We start from the raw sequence: 16,710 nt of genomic DNA, 5'->3' as shown, positions 1-16,710 counted from the left end.
GCAGGCCACCTTAGCTTCTTGGAGGAAAGGTGGGATATTAATGCAATAATAATATGGAGTTGTTTAGTCTACACCTCTTCAGTATGTTCCAGCAATGTCAATGGAACTTGATTTGAATAAGCATTAGGAATGCTGTGCCAAACAGACTTGAAACCAAGAGCAAATGAATTTCTGCTGCTATTTCCCAGGCAGAAACAGCCCTATTAAACACTTCAGAAGTTCATTAGCCTTCCACAATCCCAATATATATTTGACTCTGCCGGCCAGATCTCAGACAGAAAGCACACGAGGCTAGCCCAATATATTTTGCTGCCTGAGCCAAAGCAAAAGATGGAACCCCTCCCCTCCCCACCTCTTTATGTATAGCAAAGTAGACCAGATTGGTGGCAAAATAACATCTTCTACTTCATCTCAGGGCAGCAGCCTAGCTTAGGGGGCAGAGTGGGTCATATGGCACACAAACTTCTTTCCTCCAAATGTCAAAGCATTTGGGGCTTTCAGAGGAAAGGCAAGTTTAAGGAGGGACCCGACAGAGGTGTATAAGATTATGCATGTAACAAGAAGGCAGACAGGGCTAAGTTTCTCTCAATTTTTCTCTCTCTCATATAATACTTGAACTCAGGGCCACCCAACAAAGCTAAGATTCAGGACAGACAAAAGAGAAAGAACTTCACTCACCCAATACGTAGTAATGTCCACCAACTTGGAAGCCTTTAAAAGAGGATCAGACAAATCTATGGAGTACAAGGACTATCAAGGACTACTAGCTATGATGGCTAAGTTCCACCTCCACTACCAGCTGCTGTGAATCACAAGTAGAGAAACTGCTTGGGTCTCAGGCACCTGGTTCACCACTGTGAGAACAGGATGCTAGAATAAACAGGCCATTGGTCTGATTCAGCAGGGCTCCTCTCACGTTCCCATAACGCACACAAGCTGCAGCATCCTTCAATAGTAGTTTTTTTCTACCAACCCCCATTTACAAACCTCAGTTCTCTATTTCAAAGAACTCACCAAGTGAGATACCATTACAGGGCTATCGCAGCTTGAGATATCCGTCATCTCTTTGCTTTCAATGATCTAAAAAAAAAAAGTAAGCAAAGTTGTGAACTTGTTTTACTATACCACCACAGATTACAGACCAACTAATACCAGTTTGTCATGTGTGGGTCTGTGTACTGTAGCACACCTACCCTCGACCAACAGAACCTAAAACTGGCATATCTTGTAGAAAGCTTAAGAAGGCTTGTCTGGTGATTTTGTTACATATTTTAGGTGCCAGGCAAAAATATTCCTCTTTGGCTAATTAAACGATCTATGGCCTTTTAAATCTGTGTGTGTGTTTCATTGTTTTTGTTTATTATTATGGCACATATTTTTGTGTTTTTATATTGTAAATCACCCAGTGGTAGAAATGTATAATATAACAACAACAACAACAACAAATCTCTTCCTATCATAGCCAGGTACTAACCAGGAATAGGGAACCTGGTGCCCCCCTCTGGATGTTGTTGGACTCCATCTCCCATCAGTATGGCCAACAGTCAGGACTGATGGGACTTTGGAGTCCGGGAACATCAAAGAGGGCCAGAGGTTTCCGATCTCTGAACTAAAATAAATCAGTAAAATAAAATTCATGATCACTTACCATTCGGAAGATTGCATGTGACTGGTTACTTCTTTCATTCATTTCCGTCGCACTATAGTGCCTGTTTTCTATTCAAAACAAAACACAGAGAAAGTTGATGGATTTTGAAGTATCAGAGCTGGACAGGAAGCTCTATATGTGTTTAAGTCATACCAAATATTAAGTCTTACTTTCACCTTTCTGGAGCCAGCTCAAAACTTCCTCTGGAGAAACCACCACCTCTTCAGTCAGACCTCCAACAAAAACATACCCCTACAAGAGATTTTTTTTAAAAAAATCACATAACACCCCACAGCTCCCTGTATTGATTCTAGGTGTTACCTCTTTTTATATGTGCAATGCAAAGCTATTAGGCAGTTAGCTAACTTTAGGTCAACTTTAATAAAAAGATTTTAATCATTTCAGAAGCAAAATGGGCAAAGTCTAAGTAGGCAATTGTCAACAACATGCTGACTTCCAGAATTTTACTTTTCCTGTTACAAGGCCGTGTGGGAGCTTTGGCACTGACTTGGAAAGGTAACAATGGTTACTTACACTGATGTCTTCACGAACAACCAAGGGTTTCTTTTGCCATATACTGCTGCACAGTACAGTGGTGCCTCGCAAGACAAAATTAATTCGTTCCGCGAGTCTTTTCGTCTTGCGCGGTTTTTCGTCTTGCGAAGCACGGTCCGTCGCAACTGCACCTCTTCAAGCGGCTTTAAGAAAACAGGAAACAAACTCGCAAGACCATAGGGAAAATCGTCTTGCGAAGCAACTCAAAAAACGAAAAACTCTTTTGTCTTGCAAGTTTTTCGTCTTCCGAGGCATTCATCTTGTGAGGTACCACTGTAGGTCCTCAACTGTATTACTGTGGATTTCCATGTATGATACACGGAGTAGGAACTCCCTGTCAGGAATCTGAAAAAGTAAAGAGCATGCATGCATCAGCATCCCTAATTATGGAGAACTAATGTAACACGGCTCCCTGCCCACCCCCATCCAATGCCATCACTAAAACATTCCCACTGCCTTATGAACTATACTATAGATGGGGAACTATGGACCTCCAAATGATGCTGCACTGCAGCTCCTATCAGCTCCAGCTAGCATAGCTGATGGATGTGATGGGATCAGACTCCAACAACATCTGAAGAGCAACAGAGTTTCCCATCCCTGATATTGGTTCCACTCACAATACTTATTGGCCAACAAGATTATTATGTGGGAAATGGAAACTGCTGTATAGTGGCTGCACAGCCTTTTCTCCTAAGTGGAGATAAGAAATCATCAAAGCAGGTTCAATATGCAGCTTTGCAGCACTAATGTATCTGAAACAAAGTTCAGTTAGTAGAAAAACTTACTCCACAGATGCTATTGAAAACATCATTGATGCTCATTGGTAAGATTCCTGGGCAATCTTTGGTGCCCAACATTGTGTAAGTTTTCCCCGAAGCAGTTTGGCCATAGGCAAAAATAGTTCCTAAAAGGAAAAGCAATGGTTAGCTCGGACTACTACCCACATACAGTGCAAGCATTCAAATGTGTTGATGTTTAATGTACCATTATATCCCCGAACAGCCGACTTGATAACTGAAGCAGCCACCCCTTTGTAGACTTCTTCGGTATTATCTGAAGAATGAAACACCTGATCTTAAAAAAAAGAAAAATGGTTCAGTTCACAGAAATCAAACACCATCTTCAGGATTTGTCAAATTGCCAACTTGTAAGCTAGACTGAAAGAAGCACACCTGGCTGCTTTCAAAAAGTTGTTTGCATGTTTTTATGGTATACCAATATTATGTACCGTATTTTTCACTCCATAAGATGCACCTGACCATAAGGCGCGGCTAGTTTTTAGAGGGGGAATCCAAGAAAAAAAAATTATTTAAAGGGAGCGCTGAGCAGAGCCTGTATGCATCCCAGGCTCTGCTGGCGCTCCCTTTCACGAGCCACACGGAGCGTGTGTGCAGGCTTTTCCCCGAGGAGGGAGAAGCGCAGCCCGTCACTTGGAGAAAAGCCCCCCAAGAGCCACACACCCACTCTGCACGGCTCTTGGGGGCTTTAGCGGGAGGTGGGGGTGTCAGCATCGCCCTTGAGCCAGTGCCACCAACTGGACTCACACACTTCAGCCCCGACTGGGCTAGGCGAGCTGGGTAGCACTTCCAGAGACCACCTTCTGCACAGGAACAGGTCAAAGTGCTGTGGACTCACAGCTTAGAGTTGTGAGCACCGGATTCACTCCAACAAGAAGACAGTCATCGCACAGCAGAGTATAGCAGAGCATAAATGACTCGGAGAGCAGCTCTGTAGAATATCTTCTTTTATTCTATCTACAACTATAATGCACAACTATGTACAGAGCTAAATGAGGTCTAAATGAAAATGCTGAACTGCACTGAGTGTCTGCAGCTGCTCTTAGCAGCAACCTTATCTATACACATGATTTCTCTCTAACAGTCAGTCTCTCTCTCTCTTTGATGTGAGGCTGGAGCGGAATAAGTAGAGAGCAGAAACCGCCCCCTCCTCTCTCGAGAATCAGCAGAGAACACCAGCAGATTCTTGGATATGGGAGGGGTGAAATCTCCTCATTGGGAAGGGACAGAGCACGCGGCTCTGTCCCTTCCCCCACCTCCCGCAAAAGCCAGGGATAGCCGCACTAAGCTTCCGCAGGGCAGCGGGATGAAGGCTCACGGCTGCCCTGCGGAGGCTTCGCACGGCTAAGCCAGAAGCTAGAACAGCTAGAGGGAGCGCTGCGATCCCGCTGGCTGTCCTGGCTTCTTTCTTGGTCATGCGCAACCTCTCCCAGCTTCATCCCCTGCCCGGGAGAGGCTGCATGCGGCTAAAGCTCCCCTAAGAGCTGCGCTCCCTTTGAAGAGTGTGAGGAGTGTGTGTGCGGCTCTTGGGGGCTTTTCCCTGAGGAGGGCGAAGGGCAGCCTTACTTTCCCCCTTACTTTTTAGGAGGGGAAAAGTGCGTCTTACAGAGTGAAAAATAAGGCATTTAATAAAATTTATACATGTCTTGATTGTAAACAAACAAACCAACAAACCCTGAGAGGGTTTACAAAGTACTTCAGTGTTTATCAAGTGCTTACCAAAGGTAAAAGATTTGGTCCCATCAAGCTGAGATATGGTGCATTCTTCAGTTTTCCAGACAATACTCTCTTCCTCCGCAAGGTCTGCATTGTCGCTTAAGGAACAAAACACTGTTAGAGATTCACTCTATACACTGTTAGAGTATAGAGAAATTATACTCTGGTGTTAAAGAAATACTTATACCCACACTAATCTAATTGTCTGGTCCTGAGAGTATATTTAAAGATGTTTGCAGCTGTTGACTTAACATTATGACAATGTGCAAGTTATATTTAATAACTTGCTGTGCAGAGCATGTGTAAAGCGCATTGTAAGCACATATTTGTATCCAAATTTAAGGGTTGTGGAACCAGTTCTAGGAATGAAGCACCTGTGAGTATGCGTTTGCTTTGTCCCTCTGAGAACAACTTTTTAAATCCAGCTCCTATTTGATTAAATGCCCTTTTAGAAGTATGGCTGCTCTAAAGTATACATACTCTTCTGGAGCATTTTAGACATAATCTTCACATTCTGAAACAAGTGCATCTCACATTTACAGCACAACCCTATACACGCCTACCTAAAAGACATACAGCATTTTTAGGTTATATGGTTTTATTGACACTTACTGTATATAGTCATACCTCGGGATGAATACGCTTCAGGTTGAGTGTTTTCGGGTTGCGCTCCGCGGCGACCCGGAAGTAATGGAATGTGTTACTTTTGGGTTTCGCCCGCTTGCACATGCGTGGATGCTCAAAATGATGTCATGCGCATGTGCAGAAGCGATGAAACGCAACCCGAGCAAACGTGTGTTATGTTCGCTTCAGGATGCGAAGTTGAAGTTACAAGTTGATGTTACCTCCAACCAAGGGAAGGTGGTGGTGAAATGCCTACCATTTCCTGGAGAGCAGTATCACCCTAGTGGTTGCTATGGAAACACAGCTCACTCTTTAAGATGCTGCGGATGCCATTAGCCTCACAGATAAAGCCATAGCCCCCCCCCAAGAAGTGAAGTTACAGTGAATAAGGCATTCTCTGTAGTGGCTGAAAAAGGTTCCTGGCCTTAGGTGGAGAACAAAGGAAGCTTTCTGTCCATCTCATGTCAGCCACCCAAAGGTAACTGGGGGCTAGAATGAGAATGGCTGCAAGCAGCTGAGTTTTACTTACTTATTTAACTTATATGCCACCCTCTGCAAGGAGCTAAAGTGGCCTTGCACATCTCCCCCCTGCCTCACTTCATCCTCACAAGGACCCCACAAGGTAAGTTAGGCTGTCAGTCAAGTGACTAGCCCAAGCAAGCTACCGTATTTTTTTGCTCCATAAGACGCACTTTTTCCCTACTAAAAAGCAAAGGAAAATGTGTGTGCGTCTTATGGAGCGAATGCAGGGGGGAGGCAGGTGGGAAAAGCCCCCAAGAGCCCCACACAAGCTTCGCGTGGCTCTTGCGGGCTTTTCCCCAGGAGGGAGAAGGGACTGACTGGCCGCATCAGTCCCTTCTCTCACCTTGTAAAAAAGCCCACAGGAGCCACGCACCCTTTAAAGAGTGCGCGGCTTCTGCGGGAGGTGGGGGAGCCACGCACTCTTTAAAGAGCACACCGCTCTTGGGGGCTTTTCCCTGAGGAGGGAGAAGGGACTGACTGGCTGCGTCAGTCCATTCTCCCACCTTGTAAAAAAGCCCGCAGGAGCCGCACTCTCCTTAAAGGGTGCGCAGCTCCTGTGGGCTTTTGCGGGAGGTGGGGAATACTCCCACAGCTTGTCGGGGCTGGCGGGGGAAGCCCAGGCTTCCCCCACCAGCCCCGATAAGCTCCTGAGCAGCTCTAGGGTAGCCCGCGAAGCCTCCGCAAGGCAGCAGCGAGCCTTCAACCCGCTGCCCTGCAGAGGCTTCACACAGCTATCCCTGGCTTCTGCGGGAGGTGGGGGGAGGGACAGAGCGGCTCTGTCCCTTTCCCCACCTCCTGCAAAAGCCAGGGATAGCCATGCTCCCTTTACAGAGCCACGTGGAGTGTGTGTGTGGCTCTTGGGGGCTTTTCCCCGAGGAGGGAGAAGGGCAGCCCATCACTGACGAACTGCCCTTCTCCCTCCTCGGGGAAAAGCCCCCAAGAGCCACACACACACTCCACGTGGCTTGTGAAAGGGAGCGCTGAGCAGAGCCTGGGATGCATACAGGCTCTGCTCAGCGCTCCCTTTAAATAATATTTTTTCCCTTGAATTCCCCCTCAAGAAACTAGGTGCGCCCTATCATCAGGTGCGCCTTATGGAGCGAAAAATACGGTACATGGCCAAGCAAGGATTTGCACCCTGGTCTCCCAAGCTCCTAGTCCAATGCTCTAATCCCGTGGTTCCCAACGTGGGGGCACACGCCCCACAGGGGGGCAACTTGAGAACGAGTTATCCACAGTCAATGGCCTTTTAGGCTTCCTCCACGTGAATTGGGGGTGTGTGTGTCACTGAATAAGAATTATATGTCACGGGGTGGGGTGGGGGTGGGCATTAGTATTTTAGGAGCATGGTTTAAAAAAAGGTTGGGAACCACTGCTCTAACCACTTTAAGGAGGGCTGGAAAGACTTTCATGATTAAGTATTTTCAACATCAAATCTATTAACCCGCCCTTCACCATCAAGCCGGGGTTACAGAAATTTAAAAGCCCAGTTTCCCCCCCCTCCTTTTAACCCACGCGCATTTAAAGCAGCTCGCAGTCGAGGCGGGGAGGGGAGGGGGGAGGGGGAGTGAAGCAGTTAAAAGCAAATAGAAATAGACGGAGTCGCAGGAAAAAGGTGTGCGCCCTGTCCCCGAGTCAGGCTTCCTTCTCGGGGCTTCGCGTGCCAGCCTGTTAAGGTCCCGCGCTTACTTCAGAGTAGACCACTTAGAAACAGCGGAGGGGGGGTTACTGCGGAGCAACATGCGGGGGGATTCGCCTGCGCCTCTGGCGAACAACTCCCCTTTCCCAGCCCCAGAGGCTCACCTGGCGGGGAGCGGGCGCACCCGAACGCAGACAGCGCACCTTCCTCGCACATCTCCCGAAGCACAAAAGACGCCGCTGCTTCCCCCGCCCCCCGGGCCGTTTTCTATTGGTCCGCGGGTGACGTAGGCGCGCAGTCCCCGCCCACAAGTTGGACCGTAGTAATGCCTAAGGGGATGGGGGGGCGGGCGAATCGATCTCAGGCTCCTGGACGGGGGAGAAGATGAGACAAAGAGCGCCCGATCTTGTATAAACGACCAGAGGGAGTTTCGAGGGATTCGAGCCTCCTTCTTATCTCTCGGGAAATGAGTGAAAAGGAAGGAGGAATACCCCCCTGGCTTCCCCCTTCGCCTTGTTTCCCAAGGGCCGTGGTGGTGCTAGGGTTAAAAAGGTCCCTTCGTTCTTTCCCCCCTCCCCTCCGTCGTCTCTCTTCGGTGGAGTCGGCCAGGCAGGGAAGCCGCTTGCTGATTGGCTGCATCGGATTCTCAGCCTTGCGAGCGCGTTGATTAAATGCGTGCCCTTTAAAGCGCTGGTGTTCTTCGCGGAAGAAGCTGCGAAGCCTCCTTCCTTTACCCCTTTTTGTTTGAGAGCAGTGCCGGATTTACGTATAAGCTAGACAAGCTATAGCTCAGCGCCCCACTCTTTTGGGGCCCCCAAAAAAATTTAAAGGAAAAAACACCTGGATGTACATTTCCAAAATATACGTAAGATAAAAAATAAAAAAATAAAACCTAGCCCATCTAATCTTTGTATTCTCTGTATTTTTCACAAGGTTAGTCTAAGCACAACCAAACTTTTGTGTTTGATCCGTGTGTAAATATCCATTTAAGCATTCCCATTGTTTCTGTACCATAGTTTTAGATTTATGCCTTATTATATCCGTCAATTTTGCTAACTCCAGATACTCACATAGTTTACTTTACCACTCCCTTTTTGTTGGGATGTTATTTCCTTTCCAGTAACTGGCCACCAACGTTCTCACTGCTGTTTTTGCGTATAGGAATATGTTAATTTCATCTTTGGGGATATCCTTACTCAAAATTCATAATAAGTATGCTTCTGCCCTTTTGTTATATGAAACCTTTATTAATTTTTTAATTTCTTCATGGATCATTTCCCATAATCTTTTGAGCTCTGAACATGTCCACCACATATGGTATAGAGTGCCCTTCATCTTATTGCATCTCCAACATTTATTAGTAATCGATCTATTTATTTTTGCTAGTCAGTCTGGTGCCATATACCATCTGTGGTGCATCTTCATATAATTCTCTCTTATTGAATTGCAGGCTGTAAAATTTATGTTTCCCCCCAAAAAACTTTTCCAATCTTCCATATCAATTGTATATCCTAGATCCCATTCCCACCTTAGCATATTCTCTCCTTTTACTTCTTGGTCTATTAAACTATACAGTTTCAAATGTGTTTTTTGATTATTTTGTAATACCTCTCTTTCTAATTTTGATGTTTTATTCCCAAATCCCCTAATTTTTATATCTTTCTCATATGTAGCCTTAAGTTGGAAATACTCTAGCCAATTTATTCCCATTGTTTTGAGTTCTTCATATTCTTTTAATTTAATATTTTCATTCATAAAAAGGTAAAGGTATATTTTAACTAGGATTTAAATATTATATTGTTTGAAGTATGAATTTGGAATAATTGATTATGAAAAGTACTTTTTCTCTTCATTCTTTTTCTTGTTTCTTTCTTTAATCTTTTGTCTTTCTTCTTTTCTAGTCTGCATTCTGGAAAATTGTGTAGATAAAATGTTTTTATGTACGGTTATGTATTGTTTCTATTTCACACAGCACAGTTGAATGTAGGTATCTGTTATACATTAAAGAATGCTTGTAGACTCAGGCAGCATAGACTAAGAGTATGAGTCTTATGCCTACTGATTGATTTCATGTAATACCTAATTTCTTAATTTTGATCCCATTATAAAATTACTTCAGTAAGTCCTAGGCTCTGTGGTTCAACCCACAGCGCCACCCACGTCCGTTGGACCAATAGGTGTCTAAAGCCATTTGCACATAACAAAATATGTATTTTATCAAAGTAATTGTTGAACTGAAATACAATTAAGAAGTAGTATATTAATAGTGAAATAATTATTAAGCTCTAACTTAAAATGATTTTTTATTCATAACAAACTTAGTAATGCAAACATATTGGCATTTGGCAATAACAAAAGTTCCTTTAGAAACACAATTTAAAAAGACTCATAATCTAGTCTCTAGAAACTTGCTATAACATGAAATAATAAGAGGTGTAAATAGATGATGGAAACTACTTAATTATAAATGGCTTTATTAATATGAAATTAAGTGTTATAACCTGCACAATGCAATTGTAGTTAATACAATGCATTTTTATATAATATCAATATCACCACAGTAATTCACACTGTTCATTGGGACAGCAGATCTTTGTACTCTGTTAAACTTAGTGTGTAAAAGATGGTATTTCTAGTAATATGTCACATTCATAAATAATACCAATACTATACATGCCTGTACATCAAAAAAAATTTAACAGGACTAATTATATTAATGCATCTACCCAATACCCATTCAGCTGTATAATTTTATCATGATTCATTGTATACTGTGTATACAAACAGTACACAAACATGATCTAAATTACAATATTTTCCTTGCCTTTACCAAAGCAAAGTCACTGATGATATCATCAAATGATAAACTGTAGCTTGTCACTTTCTATGCACGTGAGGCTGAGGTAACATAATTTATCTTGAGACATTGTTCTAAATTCATTTTTTATCCTCTTCAACTGAGAAAAGGATCTTTCTCCATGGCAATTTACAATCATCATACAAAGGAACATTCTCAGAATTGCTTCAACATTAGGGAATGCTGATTGGACATGGTCATTAATTATTACTTGGTACAGATCCTGATGTGTCAGATTATCATGTTCATGGTTTTGACTATGTCTAACATATTGATGAAAATGCTTGGGTTCTCCAACAAGGTTAACGTCCACATCTTCAGGATATGTTTGGCCTTCAGAAGGTCAGCAGTTTGAATCCCCGCGACGGGGTGAGCTCCCGTTGCTCGGTCCCTGCTCCTGCCAACCTAGCAGTTCGAAAGCATGTCAAAGTACAAGTAGATAAATACCGTATTTTTCGCTCTATAAGACGCACCAGACCACAAGACGCACCTAGTTTTTGGAGGAGGAAAATAAGAAAAAAAATATTCTGAATCTCAGAAGCCAGAACAGCAAGAGGGATCGCTGCGCAGTGAAAGCAGCAATCCCGCTTGCTGTTCTGGCTTCTGAGATAGCTGCGCAGCCTGCATTCGCTCCATAAGACGCACACACATTTCCCCTTACTTTTTAGGAGGGAAAAAGTGAGTCTTATAGAGCAAAAAATATGGTAGGTACCGCTCCGGTGGGAAGGTAAACGGCGTTCCGTGCGCTGCTCTGGTTCGCCAGAAGCGGCTTAGTCATGCTGGCCACATGACCTGGAAGCTGTATGCCGGCTCCCTCGGCCAATAAAGCAAGATGAGCGCCGCAACCCCAGAGTCGGCCACGACTGGACCTAATGGTCAGGGGTCCCTTTACCTTTACCTATTGGTCCACTGATTACCATAAAGCATATATTCAACACAAAAAACAGCGACAATTTGTTGTTGACAAAGGACGGCTGGACATATAAAGGGCCCCATTACCTTCAGTAGCTTAGGGGCATGGGTAGGCAAACTAAGGCCTGGGGCCGGATTGGCCCAATCACCTTCTCAATCCGGCCCGTGGACCGTCTGGGAATCAGAATGTTTTTACAGTGGTACCTTGGGTTACAGACGCTTCAGGTTACAGACTCCACTAACCCAGAAATAGTGCTTCAGGTTAAGAACTTTGCTTCAGGATGAGAACAGAAATCGGGTTCCGGCAGTGCGGCAGCAGCAGGAGGCCCCATTAGCCTAAAATGGTGCTTCAGGTTAAGAACAGTTTCAGGTTAAGTACGGACCTCCGGAACGAATTAAGTACTTAACCCGAGGTACCACTGTACATGGAAAGAATGTGTGCTTTTATTTAAAATGCATCTCTGGGATATTTGTGGGGCATAGGAATTCGTTCATTCCCCCCCCCAAAAAAATATAGTCCAGCCCCCCACAAGGTCTGAGGGACAGTGGACCACCCCCCTGCTGAAAAAGTTTGCTGACCCCTGGCTTAGGGCCTCATCAAACCTAAATCCAGCCCTGCTCACAGGGTTATTGTGGCGATACTAAATGAAGAAGGGCGGACCATGCACGCCACATTGAACTCCTTGGAGGAAAAGGCAGGGGGTTGATGCAGTGCATTTAAATAAATAAAACAAGCCTTCGGGAAAAAGAAGCTCAGAGCGAGGCGGACCCAAAGCACGGGTGCCCAAAGCAGCTGGCGGGCAGAAACTCATCCAGGCGCTCCGCCCAGCCCGTGCGCCCTCCTCTCCGGGGCGCGAAGGTCCTTGCGCCTCGCCGTCGTGGAGAGACTTCGCGGGCCGCCGAGGCAAGAGAGCGCCGAGCTGGGGCGCTGCGCTCTTCCTGTCTCCCGATCGCCGGGAAGGGAAGGAGGGAGCTGGAGCCGGGAGCGCCCCGGGAAGAACTCCTCGGCGGAGGCGGGCTATGGAGGGCGCAGCCTCCGTCTCCTCCGGCCGGGAGTAGCCGCCGAGCCGGCATGGCCCTGTCCGGCTCTTCGCCGGAGCTGCGCCTGCCTCTGACTCGGATCTCCGAGGCGGAGATGGAGCTCTACTACCGGCTCCTGCGAGCCGCAGTCAGGGCCGAGTCCTTGGCCGCCGCCGGTAAGTCGCCGCCTCTGGCCGGGCAGCAACAGCAGCTGCAATGCAGCGAGGGTCGGGGGCGGGTGTTCTCTCTCTGCCCGCCCCGCTTCCATTTCTCCCTCTCTCCCTCTCTCCCCCCCCCGCCCTCGTCAAGGCACAGAAGTTACCCCGCGACGGGGGGGTGGGGGAGTTACAGAGGGGCTTCTCACGGACCCCCTCTCCCCCCCCAAAGATGGGCTGCATCGCTACAGCATTCAATCTGCTAATAATAACATTTTGGGGGATGGACGCATGAGGGTTGCCAACTGACCTGTCTTGCATCTTAAAGAAGGGTCGAGTTGCAAAAATCAGCAGGTGCACCGGTGCCCTTCCTCACTCAGGCCCCTTCGCTCCATGGAGATAACCGTGGTTTCCTTTTGCTGGTGCATGCAGAGCAGGTGAGGGCAACTGAGAAGTTGGCAATGCTATGTATTCACTGGTGGGGCTTCTTTCTGTGCATACAAGGAAAATCTACAGGTGTTGGAGCCTCGGAGGGAGGAGCAGCTTCCATTATGATGGATGCAGAGTGCTGTGAACAGAAAGGGATGAGGGACTTTAGGCCTAGCAGCCAAATGTGGCCCCAAAGCTACTCAGACTGGCCCTCTAACTCTCCCTGGACCACCCTTTTTAATAGCCATGCTCTGTGCACCTTCTCTAGCTAGAATGTGACCTTGAACTGGAACCTAGGAACGCAAACTCCTCATACTGAGTCAGAAGCATTGGGCCATCTAGCTCAGTATTGCCTACACTGACTGGCAGCAGGATTTCAGACAGGTTTTTCTCCCAGCTCTACCTGGACATGCTGGGGAGATGCTGCTGCTGCTGCTGGTGGGTGGGTGTGTAAACTAGCCTACTCTACTAAGGATAGTAGTAGTAGTAGTAGTAGTAGTAATACAGTGGTACCTCAAGTTACATACGCTTCAGGTTACAGACTCCAGAAATAGTACCTTGGGTTAAGAACTTTGCTTCAGGATGAGAACAGAAATCGCGCGGCAGCAGCGGGAGGCCCCATTAGCTAAAGTGGTGCTTCAGGTTAAGAACAGTTTCAGGTTAAAAACGGACCTCCGGAACGAATTAATTACGTAACCAGAGGTACCACTGTAATAATAATAATAATAATAATAATAATAATAATAATAATAATGTGTACAAATGTAAAACTTACATTTGTTGTCCTTCCCACTTTTTTTCTGGTTCCACTCAGCGCTGGCAAGTGGCCCTTTGAAAGTTGCTAAAAAGGGAATGTGATCCTCAATGTTCTTCTCCCACTATGACATCGTAGCATTTTAGGAATTTGAAAGTCCTGAAGCAAGTAGTGTATCCTACTCATTCAGTGACTACCTTTGCTGATAGATAATTCTGGGAACTGGGTAGGGATGGGTGGTCTAGGGACGCCTTGCATCCAAAGTGGCCCACAGCCCCCAAATCCTTCAGTAGCCCTCTTTCACTACCAGCAGATGAATGGATTTGGCCCAGAGGCTGATAGTTCCCAACTCCCTTGTCATTCCAACATTTGCTCTGCGGTGGGGGGGGGGGCTTGCAAAATCTCCAGCAATCATCACTGACTTTGGGAAATAAGGGTGCGTGTGTTCCTGTGCAAATGAGAAGTTTGGGGACCCTGGGCCTTGACTGTGTGTGCAACCATTGGTGTGCAACCTTGCTGGGGGTTCAGTCTTCAATGCCATGTGCATGTTCGGTTGGTAATGAACCCCCCCCCCCGCCACCTGAAACCCTAGAGAGCCACTGACAGTGTAGACCAGGGGTGGGCTGCTGGTCCATAGGTCAATCTTGACCTGTCTGGGGTCCTGTTTGGCCCATGAAGCCATTAACCTCCCACCCACACCCATTTGTCAATCAGCTGACATCATTGTGTCACATCAGTTGATGGATGGGAGGCAGGGGTTTAATGCAGCTTGGTGCATCTTCTCCAATGTACAGTATTACCTGCAGTGAGCTCACTGGGGAAGCAGACCACCCACCCCATGAATTAACTCTGACAGGTAGGAGGGGCCGTTGCTTATGGTGTCACCATGATCTCAGGTGGCTGGTCCCACCCAGCTGCCATAGTGGACCCACTGATCCACTGGGCCAGAAAGATTCCTCATCCCTGGTGTAGTTGTTTGGTGTACTAATGGTTTGAGTTGGATTGAATGAAGCAGCTACCTGTGTACTGTACTGGGGCTCCAGCTAGCTGGTTGAGAGGGCCCAGGTTCAATTCTCAACATCTCCAAGTAGGGCTGGTACATATCCCCTTCCTGAAACTCTCTGCCAGTCACTGTTGACTGAGCTGCTAACTCCCTCCGCAGTCCAGAGCTGTGAACTGATTCATACATGCATGTGAGTGCGTCATGTGAATGTGTGAACAGACTCATGTGTTGGTTACTGGGAGTTGGAGTCTCCCAGCATCTGGAGGGTCACAGGCTCCCCACCCACCCTCTAAAGAGAGATCTGCTTGCAGCCATCAAAACAGTACTCTGATCATGGGTGGCTTTGGGGAATCATAACATACCTCCCTGGGAGTCTGTAGCAATTACGGTAACCTGAAGCAGCAACATTGACCTTAAAAGCAGGTGAATCAAGCTGTTGGAAATGCTGGGGCTTGTCCTGGAGCAGGTGTGGCAGTGAGACATGTAAACTGCTAGAGCAGGTGACTTGTCAGGCTGCATCCTTCTCGGCGGGAGAAAGGATGCTGTGCTGGAATTTGGGCAATTGCGAAAGGATGTAATGCAAGCAGCTATTGACAAGAACTGGGTTTTTACTCTAGCAAACAGCAGCTGAGTGAGGTTTGTCCAGAGGCTGTACTGTTTCGGGCTGCAGGTGCTGGCTTGCATCGTGAAATGCTCATCCGCCACACAACATTTTCCTGCACGGAGGAGAAAAGCAACAACAGTGCGCCCCAGGCTTCCTTGCTTTCTACCATGCAATTGTATGAGCCTCGAGTCTGGTGTGATGCTGTCTGCCAGACACAGGTCTGCCACTTCAGCTGCTGTTTGTAAGAAGGAGGCTTTTGTGCAGGGAGGGGGAATCACCACTCCTCTGGCCCTGGGAGGATTCCCACCATGACCCTGTTCTTCCTCAGCTTCCCGATGGGAGGCGTAAGGGCTTGACCTGGCTCACTGTGCTATTCAGTAGTAAATTTAATTGGGGTTTCCTAACCATGAAAGTTGAGAAATGATGTTATCTCTGTGTGTGTTTTGAACATTCTGAACTATTGTATAAATATTGTTCTGTTTATGGTAAAACTGACCTAATTTTAGATGTAGACATAGTAATAATAACAATTTTTCTTATTGTGTTTTTTGCACTATCAGGAATGGGGAACCTCAGACCTAGGGGACAAGTACAGTCCTCCGAGTCTCACTCTCTGGCCCTTAGAAGCCTCCTGGGGCCACACCCCTCATCCTTCTCGCTTCAAACCCTCCCTGAGTGTTTTTGCCTGGGTGGAATGTGTCCTTGAACTCTCATAATGATAAGGCTTCTTGCTTGCCTTTAAGAAAAATACAGAAATAGGTGTGCTGAGTGTTGTCAGGAGCCAAGTGGGCAGTAAATCACACTGTGCAAGTTGGAATTAACTCTTCATTAGCAAAAACATGATCTTCACAGATTTGGCAGGGTGTCAGGCCTAATGAGCACAGCAGCTCACCCCTGGTAGGTTTTGTCCCATGGATCAGTTGCTGAGACTGAAATCTCCCCCCTCCCCAGCTGCCTAAGTCCTCTCCTCTCCAGGGGTTTCCCCAAGCAACCTAAGACTGCGCCTGCATGAAGCTAACTTCTCCTCCACCCTTTCCATGCCTCTTCTGGTTCTGGGACACAAGTAGGGAGGACATCTTGTTGCAGCAGGAGGGGGAGATACCCATGGCTCTTCTCCAGCCAGATTCATCTCTGCCTCTTGGCCTCCCTCCTCTCCTGCTTCAGCTTCTGCCTCTGATTCTGGACTTCTCTCTGCCAAAGATTTTCTCTGCCCACTAAGCCCTGCTCCCCCTTCAGCTTTTTACACCTCCTCCCAATCTTCTCCATCGGACCCGTCATCATTGTCCCACCACCAGTCCCTGGGCTCTGGTCTTCCCAACCACTCTTCTATGTCCAACCGGTCCATGACAAGCAGGTGCAGAAAGTAGCCTGCTCTTTAAAGCTCCGGTTCACATTCATTGCTCCACCCATTTTTACCTCTGACCCCACCCACCTCTGGCATGTGGCCCTTGAAAGGTTGCCCAGAAGGGAAT

At 46.7% G+C, this 16,710-nt stretch overlaps 2 protein-coding genes across 6 annotated transcripts in view; one reads left to right on the top strand and one right to left on the bottom strand.

The window, feature by feature from the left end:
- Positions 1-996: 996 nt before the first annotated feature.
- On the bottom strand, positions 997-7,622 carry LOC310754642 (centromere-associated protein E-like; the record flags this gene model as incomplete). The annotated part of the gene is made up of 9 exons (XM_083596713.1): positions 7,555-7,622; positions 4,723-4,817; positions 3,191-3,280; positions 2,992-3,110; positions 2,482-2,548; positions 2,183-2,238; positions 1,819-1,900; positions 1,649-1,716; positions 997-1,080 (listed from the first exon to the last, which is right to left on the bottom strand). Exons 1-9 carry the CDS (start codon positions 7,605-7,607, stop codon positions 997-999), a joined length of 714 nt encoding a protein of 237 aa, XP_083452839.1. The 5' UTR covers positions 7,608-7,622.
- Positions 7,623-11,963: 4,341 nt separating this feature from the next.
- The window catches only part of MCF2 (MCF.2 cell line derived transforming sequence), a 73,590-nt gene continuing 68,843 nt past the window's right edge, over positions 11,964-16,710 (top strand). For 4 of the 5 annotated variants that reach the window (XR_014543602.1, XM_083595556.1, XM_083595554.1 and 1 more), the window contains exon 1: positions 11,964-12,469. Coding sequence is in view for 3 of the 5 variants with exons in the window: in XM_083595556.1 (XP_083451682.1) it covers positions 12,346-12,469 (124 nt within the window). In the remaining 2 variants the exon portion in view is untranslated. The remainder of the gene's footprint in view (positions 12,470-16,710) is intronic. The other variant, XR_014543603.1, reaches the window with a different exon arrangement.

Source organism: Podarcis filfolensis (genome assembly GCF_964270895.1).
Source record: "Podarcis filfolensis genome assembly, chromosome: Z".
Classification (NCBI taxonomy): domain Eukaryota; kingdom Metazoa; phylum Chordata; class Lepidosauria; order Squamata; family Lacertidae; genus Podarcis; species Podarcis filfolensis.
The sequence above is the reverse complement of the archived record's forward strand: the minus strand, read 5'-3'. Positions and strand labels throughout refer to the sequence as shown.